General features: G+C 40.9%; 1 protein-coding gene across 1 annotated transcript in view; it reads left to right on the top strand.

Annotated features, from left to right (window-relative positions):
• Positions 1-23,455, top strand: part of LOC132828020 (lysosomal alpha-glucosidase-like) — a 60,321-nt gene that overhangs the window by 15,750 nt on the left and 21,116 nt on the right. The window contains exons 5-10 of the mRNA XM_060844908.1: positions 5,982-6,078; positions 7,948-8,067; positions 10,310-10,428; positions 13,780-13,911; positions 15,337-15,447; positions 21,735-21,848. Coding sequence (XP_060700891.1) covers positions 5,982-6,078; positions 7,948-8,067; positions 10,310-10,428; positions 13,780-13,911; positions 15,337-15,447; positions 21,735-21,848 — 693 coding nt within the window. The remainder of the gene's footprint in view (positions 1-5,981; positions 6,079-7,947; positions 8,068-10,309; positions 10,429-13,779; positions 13,912-15,336; positions 15,448-21,734; positions 21,849-23,455) is intronic.

Here is a 23,455-nt window from a genome sequence, read left to right as displayed (position 1 = left end):
TTATGGGTCTCCCTGGGTTATGTTGTGCACAAACCATGCAATTGCAGTAGTACTTGGCCATGTCTCTTCCATCCCCTTCTCTCCCTAGGTTTGTTATCATGGCCTCTCTCCCTGTATAGGAGAGCCCGTGGTGCAGTTCAAGCAATGTGTCCTGTATACATGCTGGTGCTACCACCTTGTCTGCTCGACTCGAGACACCATCCTCCCCTGTGAATACTCCCTACAGTCTCCATTGCTGTCTCTTCCTGTGGGGTGTCCTCCTGTAGCTGCTGAATTTGGATAGTATATTTTGGTAATTCAATAGTGGCTATTGCTGCCTCATCAATGGCTTCTTGTTCTAGAGCTTCCTGAGCTGCTCAGGCTGCTGCCTGGTTTCTTTTCAATTTTAGCCAACCTGGACTCTCTTTTGCTGGCTCCTTTTGGTGGGCTTTTATTTTTATTACTGCAGCCTCTTTTGACTGTTCACTGGCATGCAACAGTTCCTGAATTCTTAATTGGTTTCTGATAGGGGCTTCCCCCCCTCCCCCCCCCCACTGCGTGGTGGTGTACCCTTATCCACCTCGTGCCACCATGTACCCATGGACTACACCGAAGGCATAGTGACTGTCTGTATATATGTTCACAATTTTTCCTTTTGCTAATTCCAGTGTTTTGGTGCATGCTACCAATTCTGCTACCTGTGCAGACTGACTTCCATTAATTCTTCTGGACATAACTGTTTCAATTTATCATTTACCTGAGCCCATCCTGTTTGGGGCGACCCTGCTACATATTTTCGTGACTTGTCCACGAAGAGGGTCTCCTCGGTGGTGTCTAGCAGGGTATCCTTTACTCTCCCCGTCTTCATCTCCATCTATATCTCCACAGTTGTGCAGTTCCTCAGCCGGGTTTTCTCCCAAATCCCTAACTGTTACCCTGTTAGTGAAGTCACATGGTATGCAGGGTGTGCTAGCTAGGTGGATAAAGAACTAGTTGAGCAACAGGAGACAGAGAGTAGTAGTTGAAGGGAGTTTCTCGAAATGGAGAAAGGTGACAAGTGGTGTTCCACAGGGGTCAGTATTGGGGCCACTGTTGTTTGTAATATACATAAATGATCTAGAAGAGGGCACTGTTGGTATGATCAGCAAGTTTGCAGATGACACAAAGATTGGGGAAGTAGCAGAAAGCATAAGGGACTGTCAGAGATAGATAGACTGGAGAGTTGGGCAGAAAAATGGCAGGTGGCTTTCAATCTAGACAAATGTGAGGTGATGCATTTAGGCAAGACTAATTCTAGGGCGAATTATACAATGAATGGAAGAGTCTTGAGAAAAGTTGATGGGCAGAGAGATCTGGAGTGCAGGTCCATTGTACAGGTGGATAGAATGGTCAAGAAGTCATAATAGTATGCTTGCCTTCATTAGACAAAGTATTGAATACAAGAGCTGGCAAGTCATGTTAAAATTGTACAAGACATTGATTCGGCAGCATTTAGAACACTGTGTACAGTTCTGGTCGCCACATTACCAAACAGATGTGGATGATTTGGAGAGGGTGCAGAGAAGATTTACGAAGATGTTGCCTGGTTTGGAAGGTGCTAGCTATGAAGAGAGGTTGAGTAGGATAGGTTTATTTTCACTAGAAAAAAGGAGACTGAGGGGGGACCTGATTGAGGTTTACAAAGTCATGAAGAGTATGGACAGGCTGGATAGAGACAAGTTTTTTCCCAGGGTGAAAGATTCAATAATGAGAGGTCATGCTTTCAAGGTGAGAAGTGGAAAGTTTAAGGGGGATACATGCAGCAAGTACTTCACACAGAAGCTGGTGGGCGGTTGGAACGCGTTGCCAGCAGAGGTGGTAGATTCATTTAAGATGCGTCTGGACAGATGCATGAGTAGGTGGGGAGTGGAGGGATGGAAATGCTTAGGAATTGACCAACAGGTTTAGATAGTACATTTGGATTGGCTCAAGCTTGAAGGGCCGAAGAGCCTGTTCCTGGGTTGTAAATTTTCTTCTTCTTCTTTATTACCACAGACTGACTTGGGGGTAAAAAGACTGCCTCCCACTTTGCCCTTCTCATATTGAAGTCGGCCTTCAGTTTCCTTGTGTTCAACATGTCTGCTGGGGTGTGTGTAATGCAGAGCAGTTCAGCCAATTTTGCGAACTCAGGTATAAAGCTCCGACTGTAGCTGAATAGCCCAAAGATCTTCCTGACTGCCCTGAGAATGGCAGGTCATGGCATCTGTTGGATTGTCTTCTTGCAGTCATTGGGTATTTCTTTGAGTCCCTGGGATATAAGGTGTCCCAGGTATAAGACATATGTTTTACTAATTTGTGCCTTTGTGGGGCTAACTTTTAACCCTGCGGTTGCCAATTCCTGTAATACCAAACATAAAGCTTCCTGGTGTCCTGACTCTGACTCTGTGGCAATTATGGTATCATCTACATATTAGAGGGCAGTGCTGCCTCCATTTGTGAGGGTCTGGGAGTAAATCTGGTAAATCTACTGTCTTCAGAATGTTGCTCATCACCCTGTGAAAAATAGTGGGGCTGTTGTGGAACCCTTCTGACAGGCGAGTCCACATGTACTGCCTGTTCCTTACAGTAAAAGCGAATTTATTCTGGGACTCAGGGTGTAACAGGTTAGACCAGAATCCGCTGGCTATGTTTAAAACAGTAAAAATCTTGTGTTCAGGGCCAAGCCATTTAGAATGGTGGAGGGTACTGCTGCAATGGAGTGCAGTTTGGGAGTGACCTTATTTAGTCCTATATAATCAATGGTGAACCTGTAGCTCCTGTCAGACCTTATTACTGGCCACATCGGGGAGTAAGTTGTACTTCTGGTTGCTTTCGGGATTCCCTGTCTCACCAGTCCTTGCACTATCTCCACAACTGCTTTTTCTGTTTCGGGTTTTATTGGGTATTGTCAGTGGGGCTTATGCTCCGGTCTGGGAACCCTTGTCGGATCTATGTTAACTAGACCTGTAATAACTTTGTTTCTATCCATACTCCAAGGATGGAGGCGCAGATGGCTCCAAATTCCCCCTTTTACAAGATTCCAGTCCCTACTGGTGGCTGTAGCCACTTTAATAGTTTCAAGGTGACTTGTACGTTTCCCAATCTCAGTCTTTCGACCATCCTGTCTGGGCCAAATCAATTTAACCATTGCACAATTGATTAGAACATTATATTCTGTCGCGAGATCATTGCCCATTATGATGCCCTCGTTACTTTGGCATACATAGAATTTCATGGGGATATATATATTATTTATTTCTACAAGGGCAGTTTTGCTTAGGTAAGCTGATGTTTTATGCCCTCCTATCCCATTGAATTATTTTAAGTGAATCATTTTATTTGTGTGGGGTAAGGGTACGTTTGTGATGGATGCAGCTGCTCCTGTGCCTACTGGCATTTCACATTTCCTCCTTCCTATTACTGCAGGCACGTAAATTCTCCCCTCTCTCTCACCCTCACCAATGGGTGCAGCTGGTTGTCAACTCTGCTGACCTCAGGAGTCCTGCGGTTCCATGGTGTTCCGGGTGGTGTTTGGGGGTGCCCCATGCTTTTCTTAACACACTGCTTTTTATGTCCTGTTCCGTTGCAGTGGCTGCAGTATTTTACATTGTTCTCTGCTCTAACTCTTGTTTTCTGTCCTCCAGCTCATTAACTTGTTCCTGGTCCTTTCTCCACCGACTCGTGGAGGCACTCACTTGTTCAAGTAGACCTGCTAATTGGTAAACTAACATCAACCCTATCTTTTTAGTTTTATTCCGTTTCTGTTTATCTATCTAGTCTGTTGTGCTAATGTCTGGGATGAATCCCAACCACCTTTCTTCATTTTCTCTGACAACCCTTGTCTGTCTGCCTTGTATTTCTCAATAAGATACCTGCAGTATCCCCCTTAAAACTTTGATCTGCTATTTAGCAGATTGTGTACCCCCAGATATCCACAACAGTAAAGTGATCCTAACCAGTGAGGATTCCTCTATCCTCTGGCCAATAATACTGTCCTGGTACCGTCCATATGGCCGTAGTGGCCTCCTAGCAAGGTGTGCTCTACTGGTGGGTCATCTCTACCCATCCAGCCACCACTACTAGTCAGTACCTACCGGTTGGCTGGGAATGCTGGCTCAAAAGGGTGTGCTGTCTAGCAGAACTCCTCTACCCTCCTGGCCACCTGTACTGACCCAACATCTCCTGATTGGCCCAGAAACCTACTTCTAGCCTGGTGTGCTCTCTACCGGTGGGATTCTTTACCCTCCCGGCCACAGCCACTATTCAAGCTCTGTATTACAGACACTCAGTGTCCATGCTTCCCATCTTGGTAACGTGCGCTGCACTGAGGTTTGGCTCTTGGTCAGAGTGATCAGCTCCTCTTCCTCACCACATTGGAAATTATAAGTACAAACAGCACCCAACTTTTACGTTAAATTCTAACTGGACTCAGCATTGTCCACCCCTCCAGAGTCCAATGTTACCTGACTGCCATTTGTGCCTCACAACTCCTAGTGCACTTGGCACCTCAATTCCCACTTCAAATCCCAACCTTCACGTGGGGGAGCTAACCCTTTTAACAACCGGTTTAGGGCAGGGTTTTTGAGACAGGTGATATCTTGTCCTCTGGCTGTTTCAGCACAAGCAACAGGTTCTTACAACAGTTAATATAGTTAACACTGACTCTCCACAGACATGTACTTAATTTTTTTTCAACACAGTGCTGTAGCAAGTTAGACATTACAATCAGTATACCTTTTCAACTGTCTTTGACCCAGTCTGACTCTTCCTGTTTGCAGGTACAAATTGGTTCTTACCCCAGCCCCCCCCCCCCCCCCCCCCCCCCCCCCCCCCCCGATCATGGCCTTTGACCAAGCCACATGCAAACCCTGCTCGCAGCGCCAATTGTTGTGGGAAAAATCACCCACCTCGGAGTCAGAGTCAGGGTTCAATGTCAGAGTTTATCGTACGAGGAAATACTGGAGTTCCAGGGAGAGAAAAAACACCAACAGCACAGTGGTCAAGCTGTGAGTCCTTTCTCAACCCGGAGCACATGTCAAGATACTTTTATACATTTTGTGATATAGGTCAGTAACGAGGTTATTGTCTCTGTAATATGGTTAGTTTATTGTAAGCTTTGCAGAATTGTTAATAGTTTCGATGCAGTCATTGTCAGTTCCAGGACAGCCTTAGTTATTTTCAGCATGGTTGTTGTCAAATTCAGCACAGGCATTGTCAGTTTCAGTGTCTGCACAGGAAGTCCATTGCGATAGTAATGGGTGTTAATCGCTCTTCCTGAGAAGGACAATTACTGTAGCCCTAGCTATTATCACTCTGTATTGAGTCTGTAACAGACTGTTAACATTTCTATCAAAGGTGTTGGCTGCACCCACACACTTCAGCGTGTAGTATATGCTACTCATGTGTATTCTCTCCCCCATCTGTCTTAAATTAATCAACTAGGTTGTGAGTGCATTGTGCTGGCATTCTGGTGGCCCCGGACAGTGTCTATATTTGATCTGCTGTTTCTCTCCATATTGTGGTCCAGCAGCCATCTTGTGTGTCAAGTGGCCAACGTATGGCTCAGTGGCCATCTTGTGTGTCCATGTGCCTAGTGTCACCCTGCCCCGTGCCATCTCCCACTTCAGAATGAAATCAAATTGTGTTCACATTTCTGATCATTGATGTCACCCCACTAGAAATTTATGTGTGAACATCAGGTGATGAATGAAATGATCTCAGTGATGATGGCCTCTTCCCTGAATTGACTGGTGCAAATCAATTGCCAGAGATATGAGTGATGCTCTGGTAGTTTTCTGAGCAAAGCCCAACTAGTCTACTCCAAAGAAGCAGGGAGAGAATACATGCAACAGGATGCCTGAAAGTTTCCCTCAGTTTTTAAAATGAAAAGTAAAGAATAATTTACTTTACTAAAGAATAAAAAGTAAAAATAACTCAAGAATATAATTCATGAACTTTGACTGGTACTGACTTATTTGTTACAGCCACATGCCAATTTATATGGCTCACATCCTTTCTACTTGGTGATGGAAGAAGATGGAAAAGCTCATGGTGTTTTCCTGTTCAACAGTAATGCCAAGGGTAAGAAATTAACTTGCTTGAATATGTAATAGAATTCTGAGTAAAATTCAAGATCTGTTGGAGCTGTTAAATGATAAATCACATTGATCAGATGATGATCTGCAATGCAAGTAAGCATTTTCTCCATGTTTTATATGTTTATTTTGGTTTGTTTCTGGTCTCTCTCACTTGGCTGTTTTGCCTGTCTGCTTTATTGAAACCTTTGGCTGTAAGTGGCCAATTTACAAATATAGAATATTTGTCATTTTTCTATTGTCACAATACGGGTCAGATCCCTGAAGTAATATTTACATTTTAACTGGTAATTTCAAAATATGTATTTGAAACTAAGTGAATGTAAAGTTAGTGGCTGTCTGAGAGAGAAATCCTCAAAGTTTCACTTAAAGAATCCCTACAATGTAGAAGCAGGCCACTCAGTCCATTTGAGTCCACACTGACCCTCTGTACAGCACCCCACAAAAACCACCTCTCTACCCTGTCCCTGTAACCCTGCATTTTCTATTGCCACCCTGGACACTTCGAGAAGTTTAGCATGGACAATCCACCTAACCTGCACATCTTTAGACTGTGAGAAGAACTTGGAGCACCCAGAGGAAGCCCACACAGACACGGGAAACACTTGCAAAGTCCACACAGACAATCACCCAAGGATGGAATCGAATCCGAGTCCTTGGTGCTATGAGGCCACAGTGCTAACCACTGAGCCACCCCAAGGGATCTTCAACCAACAGTTCTTCAAAGTAGGAAGAGGCAAGTCTAAACAGATTGTGATCTCTTGTGACCAGAAAGATAACAAGGGCTGACAATGTCTTGTGGATTATGTTCCAAACTGCAAGTACATTTTGTTCCTATTCCATTTGAAAAATGAAGAAAGACAGGTTTTAAAAAGCTAGTTTCAACTCTACTGGAGTGTGCTAGTGGGACAAAAGGTTCTCGTGTACCAGCAGACTAAGATACCCTGGCACACTAGCCTAGGTTTGAGCATTCTTGTGCCATGAAAGCCACACTTGAAGAACGTCTGCTGGTCACCCCTTTACTGCCAGTAAAAGGATTTCTCTCACTTTGAACTCCTGCAGCCAGCCAGCTAGCAGGCGAGGCAAAAGAAAACAGGACAACAAAAGGGCACTCTCACCATGAATGCCAGAATTCAGTCACTGTTGAAAAGAATCAGAGCAACAGCAACTTTCAAAACTAAAACATTCAGCCAGTAATTTCCATGCCAATGCTGTTAATCTCCACTCCAATGTTCAACAATCCACTCTTCACAAACAATCACACTGATCCATACACTTTTTTTTCAAAGAAAAGGATTTTTTCTGGCTTCGCCTCTATTTCTAATGTGTGTATTGGTATTGTATTGCTTATTCTTCTCATGTTTAGTAATCAACAGACTCACTCTTTTAATTCCTGAAAGCCTGTTTAAATTGGCTCCTTTTAAAACATGTTAATTTGGGTCTGGAAGAGACGCTTCTCCAAATGAAGGGATTCTTTTTTAAATCGACATTATTGTGACCAACCAAGAGGGTGGATGAATAAAGAAGGGGAGCTAGTTCATCCCTCCTTATCTAAGAGCTGAATGATTTGGGATATCCAATCTACAATCATTCAGGAACCTCACCCTGGTCTTTGTATAGGATTTTACGAGTAATATTCAAAATTGTTTTCCTGTATTTATTTTAGGATGATACTGCCATTTCTTTCAACTCTGCTAGATCAGGATTGTGTGTTAATCATAAACCCTTCCCATGTACAGTTACGTAATTGCACTATTTGATAGAATTGGTAACCTGGCAACCCATTTACACAATTCATGTGATGCCGGTGTTTGTGTATATGCTGTTAAGAAAATTGCATGTTTGTTTCATCCAGATGTATTACTTCAGCCAGCCCCCGCCCTGACCTGGAGAGCAATTGGAGGAATCTTTGATTTTTATGTATTCTTGGGTCCAGATCCAAAAACAGTCATAAGGCAGTACATGGATGTTATTGGTAAGATTAAACCACCACTTCCCATTTACACTTCAGAAAGACCTAGAATTAATACCCAGCAGAATCATTCTTGCCTTTTAATCTTTCATTTATTCTGCACAAATGTTCATGTTTTTGTTTCATGATTGAAAAATGGTTCCTGGCTGAGTACAAGATTTGATTTTTTGTTAAATCAATAATTCAGGGAAATAACCTTTCTCATATCCACCCATTTTGTGCTGTTAGAAAATTATTAAGCAAATTCTGTTTTTTGAAATTGATTAACTCATAGTTGATAAAGACCAAAGTGCAAATTTTCCTATCTTCACATATCCAGTCTCAGGGCATAGGCAGAAGGATGTGCATTAAGAACCCTCAGGCACATTGACAGTATCGTATTCCCTGGGAAGTAGGAACTTGCTTTGTGTATTGTAACCTTCTGGAAAAAGTCCCTGAATCTGAGACTATAGAGGGCTTTGACTTATTTACCTTAGTAGTTAGCCAGGGAAAGTTAGGAAAGCTAAAACTTTCTCTAACTCCATGTTAACCTCTCACACTGAAAATGTACTTGTCCCAACTCCAAATATTTGACCAGTCTCTCAATCTTGGACACTAGACATCTGACCATCCAATCCCTGCCGAAACCTGACCTACCCTATTGTCCTGTCTACATTCTGCATTCATGTCACTCTCTCCCTCACTTATCTTCGACATTCAGCTCCTCTGAGTAGTTTCAGTCTCAACACGAACCCCTGCTGAGCTCCACCGGTGACCAGCTGCCATGCTGAAAAAAAACCTTTTAATCCCACACTTTGCTTTCTGCCAGTCAGCCAATCCTCTAGTCATTGCCAGTACCTTGCCCTGAACACGATGGCTGTTATCTCACTTGCAGCCTCCTATGCGCCAACTTGTCAAAGGACTTCTGGAATCCAAACAGATCATGTCCACTGGCTCTCCTTTATCTAACTTATGTCCTAGAACAGAAGTCAATGTCAACTTCTATTTTTATGTTGTTTCCCTTTGCTCTACATATCTCATATGTCTTAGCTAGTTTTGAGAAGATTTGTAGCTCAGGTTGAGGTACTGGATGTAGGTTTGCTCGCTGAGCTGGGAGGTTAATTTCCAGACATTCCATAACCCTACTAGGTAACATCTTCAGTGGGCCTCAGGCAAAGCACTGTGCATGATTCCTGCTTTCTGTTTGTATGTTTGGGGTTTCTTTGGGTTGGTGATGTCATTTCCTGTTCTTTTTCTCAGGGGGGTCTAACTCAATGTGCTTGTTGGTAGAGTTCCAGTTGGAATGCCATACTCCTAGGAATTCTCATGCATGTCTCTGTTTGGCTTGTCCTAAGATAGATGTGTTGGCCCAGTCAAAGTGTTGTCCTTCCTCATCTGTATGTAAGGATACCAGTGAGAGAGGGTTATGTCGTTTTATGGCTAGTTGATGTTCATGTATCCTGGTGGCTAGTTTTCTGCCTGTTAGTCCAATGTAGTATTTGTTACAATTCTTGCACAGTATTTTGTAAATGACATTAGTTTTGTTTGTTGTCCGTATAGGGTCTTCCAAGTTCATTAGCTGCTGTTTTAGTGTGTTGGTGGGTTTGTGGGCTACCATGATGCCAAGGGGTCTGAGTAGTCTGGCAGTCATTTCCGAGATGTCTTTGATATAGGGGAGAGTGGCTAGAGTTTCTGGACATATTTTGTCTGCTTGCTTGAGTTTGTTGCTGAGAAATCATTGGACTGTGTTCATTGCATACCCTTTCTTTTTGAATACATGGTATAGGTGATTTTCCTCTGCTCTCCATAGTTCCTCTTTGCTGCAGTGTGTGTTAGCTCGTTGAAATAAAGTTCTGATGCAGATGCATTCATATTTTGAATGAGGTATTAAGCTGAGGTCCTGTCTGTTCTGGGCTGGATGTAAAAGATCCCTTGGCAATATCTCAAAGGAGGGCAGCTGAGTACTCCAGTGTGTCTTGCCCAATATTTATCTCTCAGTCAACATGAGTAAAAGTAGTTTGTCTCAGCCATGGCCAAATGGTGAAGCAGACTCAGTGGATTGAACAGCTCCTATACTTTATGATCTTGAGGTCTTATCACATTGCTGTTGTGCACAAATTGGTTGCCACACTTTCATTATTAAAATGGTAACTACACTTAAAGTATTTAATTGACTGCAAGATGTCATGGAAAGTGATATATAATGCCATTTCTTTGCTAGTGCTACTTGGAAGAGCACCTTAATATACATTTTTATGACCTGCAGGTTATCCTATAATGCCTCCATACTGGAGTCTGGGATTTCATCTATGTCAGTATGGTTACTTCAGCACCAATGTCACCCGACAAGTTGTGGCAAACATGAGCAAAGCCAATATGCCTCAGGTAGGTGTACAAAGGTAAAGAGATATTTCTGTTTGGAAACTAATCTAGTTTTGCCAATGAAACATTCTTCTGAAGGATACAGTGCAGAACTGCTGGAGGATCTAAAGCACAGAACGTCAAAATTGTCTGATAAGATTTCCTGTTGTATTGAAATATTCAGTAATTCAGATCTTTATGGACATATATAAGCCAAAAAGCCCTTTGGCCCATTTTTAATTTACAGACTCCAGGAGAGTTATCCAAATAGTCTCACTCCCTAGCTATTTCTCTCTATCCCTTTCCCCTTTGCAAGTACTGTATATATGCAGTTCCCTATCTGTAGGTCATTACCATATTTTCCACCAATTTCTTCAGGCAGCATCCATTCCTGATTCTGGCAACATGCTGAATAAAGAAAAAAGTCTTCTTGTTCCCAAACATTTTTCCATCTATCTTAAATTTATGCCTCTGATTGAAATTGTTTCCTGCAGTCGGGAATGGTTTATACTCAATCAACACACAATCATTTCGGTCATTTCTCTTTATTGTCCCATTAAATTTCTATGTAAGGACAACAGTCTCACTGCCTCTCTCAAATAAAAGTCCTTAATCTCTGCTTCCATAATGATAAATTTCTACATTATCTTGAATGCATTGACATCCCTACTGAAGTTTGGGCCTCAAAATCAGACATGGTAATATGGTTGAAGCTGAACTGGTGATTACTGAAATTGTCTCAGATTGATTGGAACTGAAAATGTGTTGCTGTTTAAAGGACAGCAGGTTAGGCAGCATCCAAGGAACAGGAAATTCGACGTTTCGGGCATAAGCCCTTCTTAATAATATTTGTTATTATCTTTATTCTCTCACCACAGTTACAACTTTTCATTGAACCTGAGTTGATGATCTTGGTTATTAGGGCCATGAGTTTGCAAATTGTGGTTCAATGTAATTCTGCTGTAGGTGTCCCACAGTGTCTCATACCTTGACTTCCAAGATCTGTTCAAAATCTATTATGCAGAGTTAGTGTTTGCTGCTTGTACTGTATGGGGAAATATGCTAATATCATCTTGATTTCATTGATTTGGGTTCCACTTGAGTTGTTTCAGTGGTGCTTTGCATCTCTGACTAACAGAACCACCGTAGTACAATCATAGTACAATAAGCTGTATTTTCATGCTGTAGATAGAGCTCCAGATGACGATGATGGAAACATTTTTATTTTATCAATAGTACTACTCCTCTATGGGCTACTTGTAAGAAGGTGCTAATGACTTCCATTTGTTTAGTAAGGATTCAAACAGATATTGTCAAACAAATGATAAAGTAATGGTTATTCTTGTACTCAGTGGACCAAGTAGGGTGTATCATCTTGGTGTAGGGTTTCTGCAGGATGACACAAACGACCAATGTAAGATTGGAGTTTATTCAATCCTCAGAGCTAGACTTAATAATCTATACCTGTGTCAGTTAAGTTCAATGTTTCAGGGCACTGTTGATGATCAAACAACCAGCCTGGTCGATCAGCAAGACTTGAAAAGAGTGACTAGAAAGATTTTCTGATTCTACTCCAGCTACCGTACCAGGTGGTTACAATAGTTCTGGTGGGGCAAGTTCTGCAAAGCTTTCTAGTACTCTGTGGTTCATTTTACAAGACTGTTTCTTGCCAATTTGGGTTTCATGTAGTTACGTTCCCTGTAGTGATTGATCTTTTTTTTAAAAACAGATTTGAGTTCTCAGTGACCAGCTTGAAAACTTGCCATGGATTGCTTTAATATTAAACTTTTATTGAAATAAACTATTATCAGCGTTAATTAAACTCTTCTTAGTAATATTCCAAGTTACAGAACAAGCATTCCATATCACTTTTTCATCCACATGGTGTAACCCCACACCATGTTTATACATTTCATCACATTCTCAGCAGAACTGCAGTCTTGTTTCTAAACTGCCAAATCCTCCCCAGCATTTCAACTGGTTATCTCTCCCTGCCATACTGGAGCAAATTTTCCAGAATTCTTTTAAAAGTTCCTTTGCTGATCCTTATGAACATATCCAATTAGACATTAGGTACCAAAAGGCACCATGGGGCAACTTCTTGATCTTTGCAAATGATCTTATAGAGGTTCTAAAGGAGAATATATTCTACTTTCACATTAGTAGCCTTCCAGTATCTTCTACTAGTTTGTAAGTCTAATTACCTTAGTCTAAGTCTCCACGATTCAAGGGCAGATGTGTCTATTTTTATGATCAGGTGAAACCTGGTATTTGAGAATTTCATGAGAGTTTTATCTGGGCTCCAATTCCCATGGCAACCGGGGTCACATTGACTTATCATCCGGCAAGACTCAAAGGATATCACATGCTCCATTTAACCTTGAATTAAAATAGGCATTTTAAATCATAGTGAATAAAACCTCACCTTAGCAACAATATCTCCAGCATAATTTAAGCAGGGCGTGTCAATTTATTGACTCAGAATTTGTCCGGAGGGAATTCTGCAAAGTAAATGGATTGCTTTTAGTAGTTCAGTTTGGCAAATTTTTATCAAGACTGATCAGTGTACACATCCCAGTAGTTTTAGTCATGACAAAAGTAGTGAACTTGTTGAAGTCATGATGAGCAAAATCTCTATGACCTTTGCTTCAGGTAGAAGAAATGGCTTAAAAGCTGCAAATATCACATTTTCCAGAAAGCTGCATATAATTTAGAAATGTATTTCTCACTGCCACTGAAAGTTGACTGAGGTAATGTTTTGCCCCAGATTGTTAGCATGTTTTAAAGCAATATATCTGAAAAACTAATGGCTAGATTTCAGCCAATTATAGTTCACAGCCCTAGAAGAACTGATTAGTTTTTGATAAGTATATGGATCTGAATTCTGGAGTCATTTGTTTTTCAGGATCCATTAACATTGGGAAGCACTTCTATAATGTGTGGGTTATTGATTTAGAATGTGTGGACTGTCTCAGCTGCTATGGTTAATTTGTTACAAATGTCACATATGAGCAGAGTTTTCCGAAGTTAGTTCATTGTTGATTAGCTTGAAACCTCCTCCATGAGGTAGAAGCTCTTCCTAAAAATATTATTTAATCCTTTTAATTAGAACATCAACCAGAACGGGGGATAGTTTCAAGGAAGAACTACGTAATTGCTGTGCAATACATAATAATGTTGTTAGTATGAGGTGGCAGAGATATATGCTTGGATGACTGTCCTCTTGGTTACTATAAATATGCAAGAATGGGTAGTGCACATTCATAAACAGAAGGCAGTTTAAAAATACTTACGATGCACCCTTCTGCATTACTGGTTATCAACCAGATACAGAACTGTTCATTTTTTTGCTAATGATTTACCTTTTTCCTGCAGGATGTACAATGGAATGACATTGATTATATGGATGAAAAAAAGGACTTTACTTATAACTTACAGCACTATGGGGACTACCCACAGATGGTAAATGAGTTCCACCAGAAAGGGTTGAAGTACGTCATGATTGTGGTGAGAAGAAACAAATTATCCAAGATTCAAGTATTTAAAATATTGATTTTATTTAGTATTAAGAATGAGAATTTTTATATTTGCTGAAGGTATGTATATTAAATTTATTTCAAGGTTACTCTTTCCTAAATTTCCAAAATTGGTTCTTCAGCTGTAGTTATTGAGGATTTCCCTACGGCATGAGGTTATGAGGTGGAGGTGGATTGATTTACATGATTTGGGCGGCACAGTGGCTCAGTGGTTAGCACTGCTGCCAGACAGCACCAGGGTCCCAGGTTCAACTCCAACCTCGGGTGTGGAGTTTGCTCATTCTCCCTGTGTCTGCGTGGGTTTCCTTCCACAGTCCAAAGGTGTGCAGGTCAGGTGAATTGGCCATGCTAAATTGCCCATAGTGCTAGGTGCATTAGTCAGTTGGAAATGGGTCTGGGTGGGTTACTCTTCGGAGGGTCAGTGTGGGCTGGTTGGGTCGAAGAGCTTGTTTCCACACTATAGGGAATCTAATCTAATCTAATGAAGTTTATCTGCACTTATTGGAAGGATTAGGACATTCCATTCTAGCTAATGTATATTTCTTGTGGAATTGGGTAAATTATCCATATTTACAAAACGTTAGTGTGGAAAATGGACTATAGTGGACAAAGCATGTGATATATATATAAAGGTATTTATGAAATTTATTAGCATTATGAAGTTCCAAGAACCAGCAAAAGACAGGCAAAAAGGAGAATAGTTCTGAATAGACTCCTTGGCAAAAGGATGAGTTTCTGTCCAAGCTACGATAGTGTTCTGAAATGTGCATGCACTGCTGCATTTTGTACTGAAAAATTCCATTAGAATTTTCTAATTTTACACAGAGAAAATTTAGTTTAACATTTTCTAGTTTGAATATCTTCTATTAACGATATGCATGAGGTGTAGGACATTTGGAATGTAAACTGTAGTTGATTCTTCAGTAAAGACAAGGACTGCCTTATGGTTTCTTGGCCTTCGTGTTGCGAGCTGTCAGTATCTGGTAAATGCAGGTTATGAGATTTATGCACACAAAGTATGACAGGTAGGAAATCATTTTTCAAATGAGTATTTTGCAGCATTTTTCAGAGTAGAATACAGGTCGCATTTTGTGGTAACACTATTAGACTCCTTTTTCCCTCAATGCGCATTATATTTGCTCTTGTTTATATTAACTTTTGTTGGAATATAATTCATTGTGAGTAAGTTTACTAAATGGCAACCTTGCTGTGTAAACCAAGAAATGTTATATTGACACATTTTACAGCTAAATGGCAGGTCATCTTGATTTTGTCCAGTGTCAACACATGTTCAGCTTGTAATTTTATTTAATTGTCACCTTCTTTTGGATTGAACGTCTGCAGTAGGTGTCTCCCTTAAGACTACTTAACGCTCACTTTTTGCTTTCCACTGTAGGATCCAGGAATCAGCAGTACTCAGGCAGCAGGGTCATACAAGCCATATGATGACGGTGTGAAGAGAGGTGTTTTCATTAAAAATGAAACTGGCCAACCATTGATTGGAAAGGTCAGTGCGCAACAAGGAGCTTTTGATTTTGCATTCAATTTTTTCACTTTCTAAGTTGCAAGTGGCAGAAGCATTATTCTACCAAAGTATTGCTATGTGAAGAAATAAAAAAAGTGGTTAAACTTTTAAGGGTCAAAAGATTCAAGATTTAAGGGTTCTGTAGGTATCAATGGCAAACTCACGTCAGTTAATGAATCAGTTTCAAGAAACTCTTCTTTTCATGCATCAGAACTGTTATTGTCAAATTCTGCTAATGCAATTCTTGCACATGCTGGTAAGTGTAATTTCATTAGATACTACTGCCAATGGTTGTGATTGTGTAGTCAGTTTATTGCAAAGCTAGATTAGAATGTTAATCTCACTAGTTAATTACCTTTGTGCAATAGCCTCCATAAAAGATGAGTTGGAGATGCATGCCTTAAAATCTTATCCTATTTAAACCGTAAGGGGACGCCCAAAAAAGTATCGAAGTTGCAGAAAAATCTCAAGTGGAACCAAATTGGAGAATGAGACATTGTGATCATCTGGAATGAGGGGTCAGGAAGAAGAAGCCTAAAGTTTAATTTCATTTGGAAGAAAAGGAAAGATGGGTATTGCTAACATCAATGTCAAAAGGTCTAATGTACCGTTAATCTTCCTAGTACTGTCACAGATATATGCCTCAGCCACAGTCTCAGTTGAACATAACTTTTTAATATAACATTTTTATTTAGATTAGATTAGATTACTTAGTGTGGACACAGGCCCTTCGGCCCAACAAATCCACACTGACCCGCTGAAGCGCACCCACCCAGACCCATTCCCCTACATTTACCCCTGCACCTAATACTACGGGCAATTTAGCATGGCCAGTTCACCAAACCTGTACATTTTTGGACTGTGGGAGGAAACCAGACCACCCGAAGGAAACCCACGCAGACACAGGGAGAATGTGCAAACTCCACACAGTCAGTCGCCTGAGGTGAGAAATGAACCTGGGTCTCTGGCGCTGTGAGACAGCAGTGCTAACCACTGTACCACCGTGCCGCCCATTTTGTGGGGGATCTAAGATGGCGGCGATCTGAGAAGATCACACTGCAGAGCTTCGCTTCGCAGCAGGAGCAAAACGGTCCTTTAGCCCGCCCAACCCAGGTCATCAGGATTTCTTGGGGCATTGGAAAGATTGTGGAGCCCCAAGAAACATTTAAAAATTGATTTACCTGTATTTTCAGCTGTCTAGAAATGCCTAAAAAGGGAGGAGGAGCATCCGAGGCCGGATCTGCAGCTCAGCCTGCAGCAGCCTTGGAGCCGATTACTCTCCAGGACCTGGTGCACCAGCTCTCGAAATCTCGCAAGATGCTGCGGAAACAGATTGAAGAGAAGCTGGCTCCAGTCTCTCTCATGCTGCGGAAGAATGAGCAGCAGCTGAGAGACCTGGAGAAGAGGACGGATGAGGTGGAGCACAGAGTCACAGTGGTGGAAGCTGATGTCAGTTCATTCAAGGATGAGATCCAAGCCCTGAAGATGCAGGTTTCTAATTTGCGTAACCAAGTGGATGATCTTGAAAAGAAGGGCAGGAGAAAAAACATTCGGATCATCGGTCTGCCTGAGGGTAAGGAAGGTGAGCGGCCTGCGGAATTTGTTGAAGATTGGCTTCCGAAATTCCTTGACTTGGAGACTGGCATGAGAGGATTGAAGATAGAGAGGGCTCACTGGGTCGCAGCGTGGAGGTCGTGTCTGGGTCAATGCCCTTGTCCTTTCCTGGTGCGGTTCCAACATTACTGGGATGAGGAGAGAGCCATGGAGGCTTCCAGACTCCAGGGGAAGGATACAAAGGCCCTAATTTATGAGGGGTCTAAGATCATTTTTTTTCCAGGACTTTTCAGTGGTGGTGATCCAGAAATGAAAATCGTATGATAGTGTCAAGAGAAGACTGAAGGAGCTTGGGATTCAGTATTCCCTGAGATATCCAGCAGTGCTTCGGATCACCTTAGATAGATCCATGCATCTCTTTGACACAGGAGAAAGCAAGAGACTTTGTGGACAAACTCATCTAATTTAAACAATTGTAGTATGTATAAATATTGTTGCTTGAGTATGCGTTTATCATTCTGTAAAAGCAATGGACGAAATCCAGTTGCAGCTTTGATTTTCCCCTTTTATTTACCTCTATTGATAATGATTTGGTTCAAACTATGTCTGGCGGTGGTTAAGATGTACATTTAAAATTTCTAAGTTAGGACATACCAAAGGATGGGTGGGGTATTTATTACCCCATTTCTTTTATAAAATAATTTTTTAAATTCATATTGATATTCTATGGGTGTTTATTCTTTTTAGCTTGTACTTGCGATGTGGCTCTAGCTGGGAGAAGTGAAGGTGGTTGAGATGGTTAGATGCCTATTTATGGGCAGTTTGGGATAGGTAGTTGCCCCCTCCGGGCAGGGGGTGAGTTCCCCTCCTCAACGCTATTGGCGCTTTATGTGTTGGTTTGTTTTCTGGTTTTTGTTTTTTTTTATTTTTAATAATTTTGTATGTTTGTTTAATGTAGTGGTTTTAGTTTATGTAGTTTTTATATTTGGTGGACCATGCGACACTAAGGCTCAGTAATTTGTGGTTCGGGTTCCTCCTCTCTGGAATTTAAATGTAATTGCAGAAGATTATGGCTAATGATTTGATTAAATGGTCTACCTGGAATATCAAGGGAAGTCACTCACCAATTAAGAGGAAGAAGGTACTCTTGAGTCTCCGAAAAGAGAAGGTGCTGTGTTACAGGAGACACATTTTATTCTCATGGACAGTAAGTTTGTGGAGTATATCTCTAGGGAATTTCATGCATTCCTAGACATCAACATAGGCTTGGTTGATAGCTCATCTGTTCTCTGGGAAACTGCCAAAGCTTATGCCAGGGGGTTAGTTATTTCATATTCAACCAGTAGGAAGCAGCAGAAGGGTGAGCATCAACATCTCCTTGAAGCACGTTGAAGGCAGCTGAGCAGGCCTATTTTGACAGACCCTCGTTGGTCAAACTACAGAGGATTACGGCACTGCGGTCTGCACTAAATTCTGTGCTTACGCAGACGGCAAAGAAGGAGCTGGCTTTTGCAAAGCAAAGGTTAGATGAGCATGGTGACAAGCCAGGCAAATAAGTAGCATACCTTGCCAGAAAGAGAAGTGCCCCTCAAACCATTACAGTGATTAAGGAAGGGTCTAGGAACCTAACACGTGATTCTAAAAAGATTAATGTGACATTCCAGAGATTCTACTTTGTTATTTCAGTCTGAGAATTGTGAGGAGGGGCAGGCCAAAATGGAATCCTTTTTTAGAGATCTGAAGCTCCCGGGTGTGACTCCTGAACAACAGTCGTTTCTCAATGCCCCATTATCAGAGCAAGAAGTGCAGGAAGCTGTGAGGCAGCTTCAGAGTGGAAAGGCATCCGGTCCTGATGGACTTCCCAGTGAATTCTATAAGGAATTTATAAGTATACTGTCAGGCCCGATGCTGAATATGTTTAATGATTCATACAGTCATGATTGTCTCCCACCATCTCTGAGAGAGGCCAATATTTCACTTATCCTTAAAAAAGGGAAGGATCCGGGAGACTGTGCTTCGCTCTTAAGTGTGGACTTTAAGATCCTCTCTAAGGCTCTTGCATTAAGGCTAGAAACTGTGCTACCCTCTATTATTAAAGAGGATCAGACGGGCTTCATAAAGGGTCGCAGATCCTCCAATAATGTGAGGAGGCTGCTTAAGGTAATTCCAGCATGCCAACAGCAGTCAATACAGGGATTGGTGATTTTTTTAGATGCAGAGCAGGCATTTGACCAAGTTGAGTGGCCTTATCTTTTCTATACTCTAGACTGGCTTGGTCTGGGCGAAGTTTTCATAAGATGGGTAAAGGTTCTCTACAGTGTACCTCTCGAGGCGGTCATTACCAACGGGGTACGATCAAGCAATTTTAATATTTCTAGGGGCAACCGGCAGGGCTGTCCCCTTTCACCATTACTTTTTATGTTGGTGATTGAACTGTTGGCAGAGGCCATTCGTGGGGATCTCAATGTATCAGCTCCAGAAGTGGGGTCAAAATTACATAAGATCTCGCTGTATGCAGGCGATGTTCTAATTTTCTTGATAAATCCAGCAGTTTCAGTGTCTTGCCTGTATACAATGCATTCACGCGTTTGGCACTTTTTCAAGGTATAAGATTAATTTTGCTAAATCAGAGGCTATGCTTATGAGTGGTCTTATGAAAGAGTTGGCTCTTGAGAATGATTATAGATTCCCATTTAGGTGATCACAGGGGGGTTTTGTGTATTTGGGCATATTCATTACTCCAGTTCTGGATTGGCTGTTCAAAGCCAATTTTACTCAATTATTTGAAAAAATTAAACAAGATCTCCAAAGATGGGAGGTACTTCCAGTCTCATAGCGCTTATTAAGATGAATATTCTCCCTCGTTTGCTATACCCTATATGGATGCTCCCCCGATTTTTAATAAACACTCAGGAAATTGAACAGCTCCTTTATCTGGCACCGTAAATGGCCCCTCATTAAATTAGCCAAACTGCAGTTGCCTCACAGATTGGGGGGAGTAGACCTTCCGGACATTAAAAATTACCAATTAAGCTCACTTTTGACCTACATGAGTCATTGGGTTTGTGGGAACCCTCTTTCAATATGGCTAGATATTGAAGCCTCCCAGGCAAGGTGCCCCCTTACCAGTTTGCTGTTTTTGGACAAAGTGAGAACAGTTAGGGAATATTGCCATAACCCAGTAGTCATCAATACTGTCAAAGCATGGGGGGCAATTTGGCAGAGGGTAGGTAATATTGGCAAAACATCTTAGTTTACACCTTTAGTCAGTATGCCGGGTTTTCAACCGGGTATGATAGATTCAGGACTTAAACGTTGGGCAGCTAAGGGTGTATCTTGCGTGGGTGATTTACTTGAGGGAGATGTAATGATGTCTTTCAATCAGTTAGTACGGAAGTGCGAGTTACCTAATAGAGACCTCTTTCGTTTTTTTCAAGTTAGGGATTTTATTCAAAAAAAGACCACACTTTTGACTGATCTCTGCAAATCTGACATAGAAAGAGGGGTACTAAGGGCTAAGAGTACACTCTCTGTCAGTACTTTATATCACCAATTGGGGGGTGCCACTCAGATGAGTCTGATCGACTCTGCAAGATGTGGGAAAGAGAGCTGGGTGTTGAAGTTTCTTCAGAGGCATGGAAAGATATTTGGAAGAATGCAAGGAAGATATCAATTTGCAATAGGACCCATGCTTTACAGTTGAAGATTCTCCACAGGGTCCACTTAGCCCCAGACCGTTTGTCAAAATTTAAACCAGGGGTATCTTCAGCATGTCCCAAGTGCAACGGGCACTCTTACCCATTGTCTTTGGTCTTGTGACAGGCTTCAAACATATTGGAGTGCTGTGGTGGGTGCAAGAGGACTTTAGGTGTAGGGATGGAGAAGGACCCTATTTCTCTCCTCTTGGGTCTACCCATTGTATTTCCTGCAGACGCGCATAAGAAAAAACTTTTCAATATTCTTACATTCTGTGCACGGAAGAATATCTTGCTAGGTTGGATATCCGAAAAAAAACCCAGGCCTGTTGGGTTGGCAGAAGATTGTTTTGGAGCATATTCCCCTGGATTTTCTCACAAATATGGTACACCATAAAACTGAGATTTTTTACAAGACATAGCAACCCTTTTTGAAATACCTGGACACAGATATATCTGCCACTCTAACAAGGGCTTTTATATAGCCATAGCGATTGTGTTTTATGAGTCCAATATCCAGGAAGAAAGAACTGTGAATGTATGAGTGATTTGTTTGGCTGGGCTGAGATATTACTATTTATTTGTTTGTTGTTAGGTATTTATTTATTTAGTTAAATAGCTAGTTTAGGTTTTATTTTAATTTTATCCTTCTCTATATACTTTTATACATTCGTATAGGAGGGTGGGTGTGGATTTTTTTTATTATTTGTGTTTAGTTTTGTACTATTTTTGTACTGTTTTGAATTGCATTGTTTTGTATTTGTTGTAATATTTAAAACTCTATTTTTTCTTAATAAAATTATTTTTTAAAAAAATAACATTTTGTTCAGAAATTTTCAGACTATCCTTGTGCTGTTTCTTAATAAAATTATAAATAGCACTGCATTGAAATCAGTTACCACAACATGCTGAACACAAGATTTTCCTAACTGATTGCCCATTGTAACTGACAGGATTTGAACTTTTACCACCCAGTCCCACCAAGCAGATTTAAATTGTGTTCTGGTCTGTTTTATTTAGGTTTGGCCTGGCCCAACTGCTTTCCCAGATTTTACAAACCCAGAGACTCATGACTGGTGGTATGAAAATCTTAAGGAGTTTCATAATAAAGTGTCCTTTGATGGGATGTGGATTGTAAGTATGCAAATGAAAATTCAAAAATTCCGTCTTCCGGTGAATTGAATTGGTAAAGCAGTGGAAGGTAAATGACCTTGATGTATATTGGTTAGCTATTGTATAATTTTGGAGTGTATGCTACAAATGCATCCAAGGGTTTTGCTTTCACCTATCCATGTACAAGTGGCACTAATGAATTTTGGTGTTCATTTAACAAATAATTGAATAATAATTGAAAATTGGAACTATTTTTGTTTGTATAGCATTTGTGTTTGCTTTGCAAAATTTTGCTTCAGCAGATCAAACTTAATTTGGAATTTGGAGGTTTCCGATATGAGGTTTAAAAAATCAACAAACTGCGATAAGTGGGAATGGAGGTCATAATGAAAGAATTTCATCATTTTCATCCCAAAGGAGGTGTAAATAAAACATTTGAGAGTTGCCTCAACTAAATTTTTCAATTGTTAGATATGGCTCATTGACTTGACATTCCTCTTTGCACCACCTAGAGGTAGTGTGTATGCAATTCAAAGCCTTGTAACCTCATTCAAAATACATTCTTCATTTAGCATTGCATTCTTCAAAATATTCGTTAATTCAGTAGTTCTAGCATTAGTTTTGTATTTGAGTAATTCTGAAAAAATATTTTTGTTGAAGCTTTGTGTCTTCCACTCATCAAGATGATTTACAAGAATCCCAATATTTAGGAAAAAAAATTATACTGCACAGAAGGAGAATACTGATCATTTGACCCATGGACTCTGGTAGAGGCAGTTGCATGAAGCATGCACCCATTAATGCTGATTCACGGTTAACTCCAGGTTTTAAATATTAAACCAGGCAAGTTGACTTTGGACAGGGCGTTGGCCTGTTTGTTTTGCAAGTGCAAGCTAGTTGGGTATGGTTAGAATGTTTGTTGCAAAAATCTAAATGGATTTGCTTTGTGATACAATCCACAAATGTTTAGGGCATATGACCTAATACCTGGCACCACATTAGCGCTGAAATGTACTGATGTTTGTGGTAGGCAGAACATCTTTTAACTCAATTGTAGCATCCTGTTTGTGGTAAATACCACTCTTGATTTTCTGAGTTTGTAAAATGTTCAGTGAGATATGTTCTGATTGGGGTAGCTGATATCCAGCAGAGTGGCTTTGTGTCCTATTTCAGCATCAGGTTTGCATGGTGAGCAAATGGTTCAGCCTTATTTACTAGCTTGCTGACCATGGAACAACACTTGGATGTAAAGCTTCAACAATGTCTTTTTTAAATTTGTCAGTAATCAGCTTCTCGACAGCAAAACAATTTTCTGTTTTATTACAGTACTTAATGCAACTTACTGGTTAACGGAAAAAGTTAATTTAGGAAATGACTTAAATTATTGAGCCCAACTGCATAAATACAGGAAAGTAGAAATGGATGAGCATTTCTGAAAAACTGGATATGCAACCAGTCCTGTATGTCAGTTAACCAGACTCTGTCCTACTGCCTGTACAGCCACAAAGAAATTTGTTATTGATGTTGAATGGTACCTTTTTGCAAATCGGGACATCTTTTTTTCTTTCAGAAACAAGTCATGGTTTTGTATGTAAAATGACAGCTTTTGCCACAGTTCTACCTTGAAT

Source organism: Hemiscyllium ocellatum, chromosome 25 (genome assembly GCF_020745735.1).
Source record: "Hemiscyllium ocellatum isolate sHemOce1 chromosome 25, sHemOce1.pat.X.cur, whole genome shotgun sequence".
Lineage (NCBI taxonomy): Eukaryota > Metazoa > Chordata > Chondrichthyes > Orectolobiformes > Hemiscylliidae > Hemiscyllium > Hemiscyllium ocellatum.
Note: the sequence above shows the minus strand (reverse complement) of the source record. Positions and strands in the feature narration are given on the sequence as shown.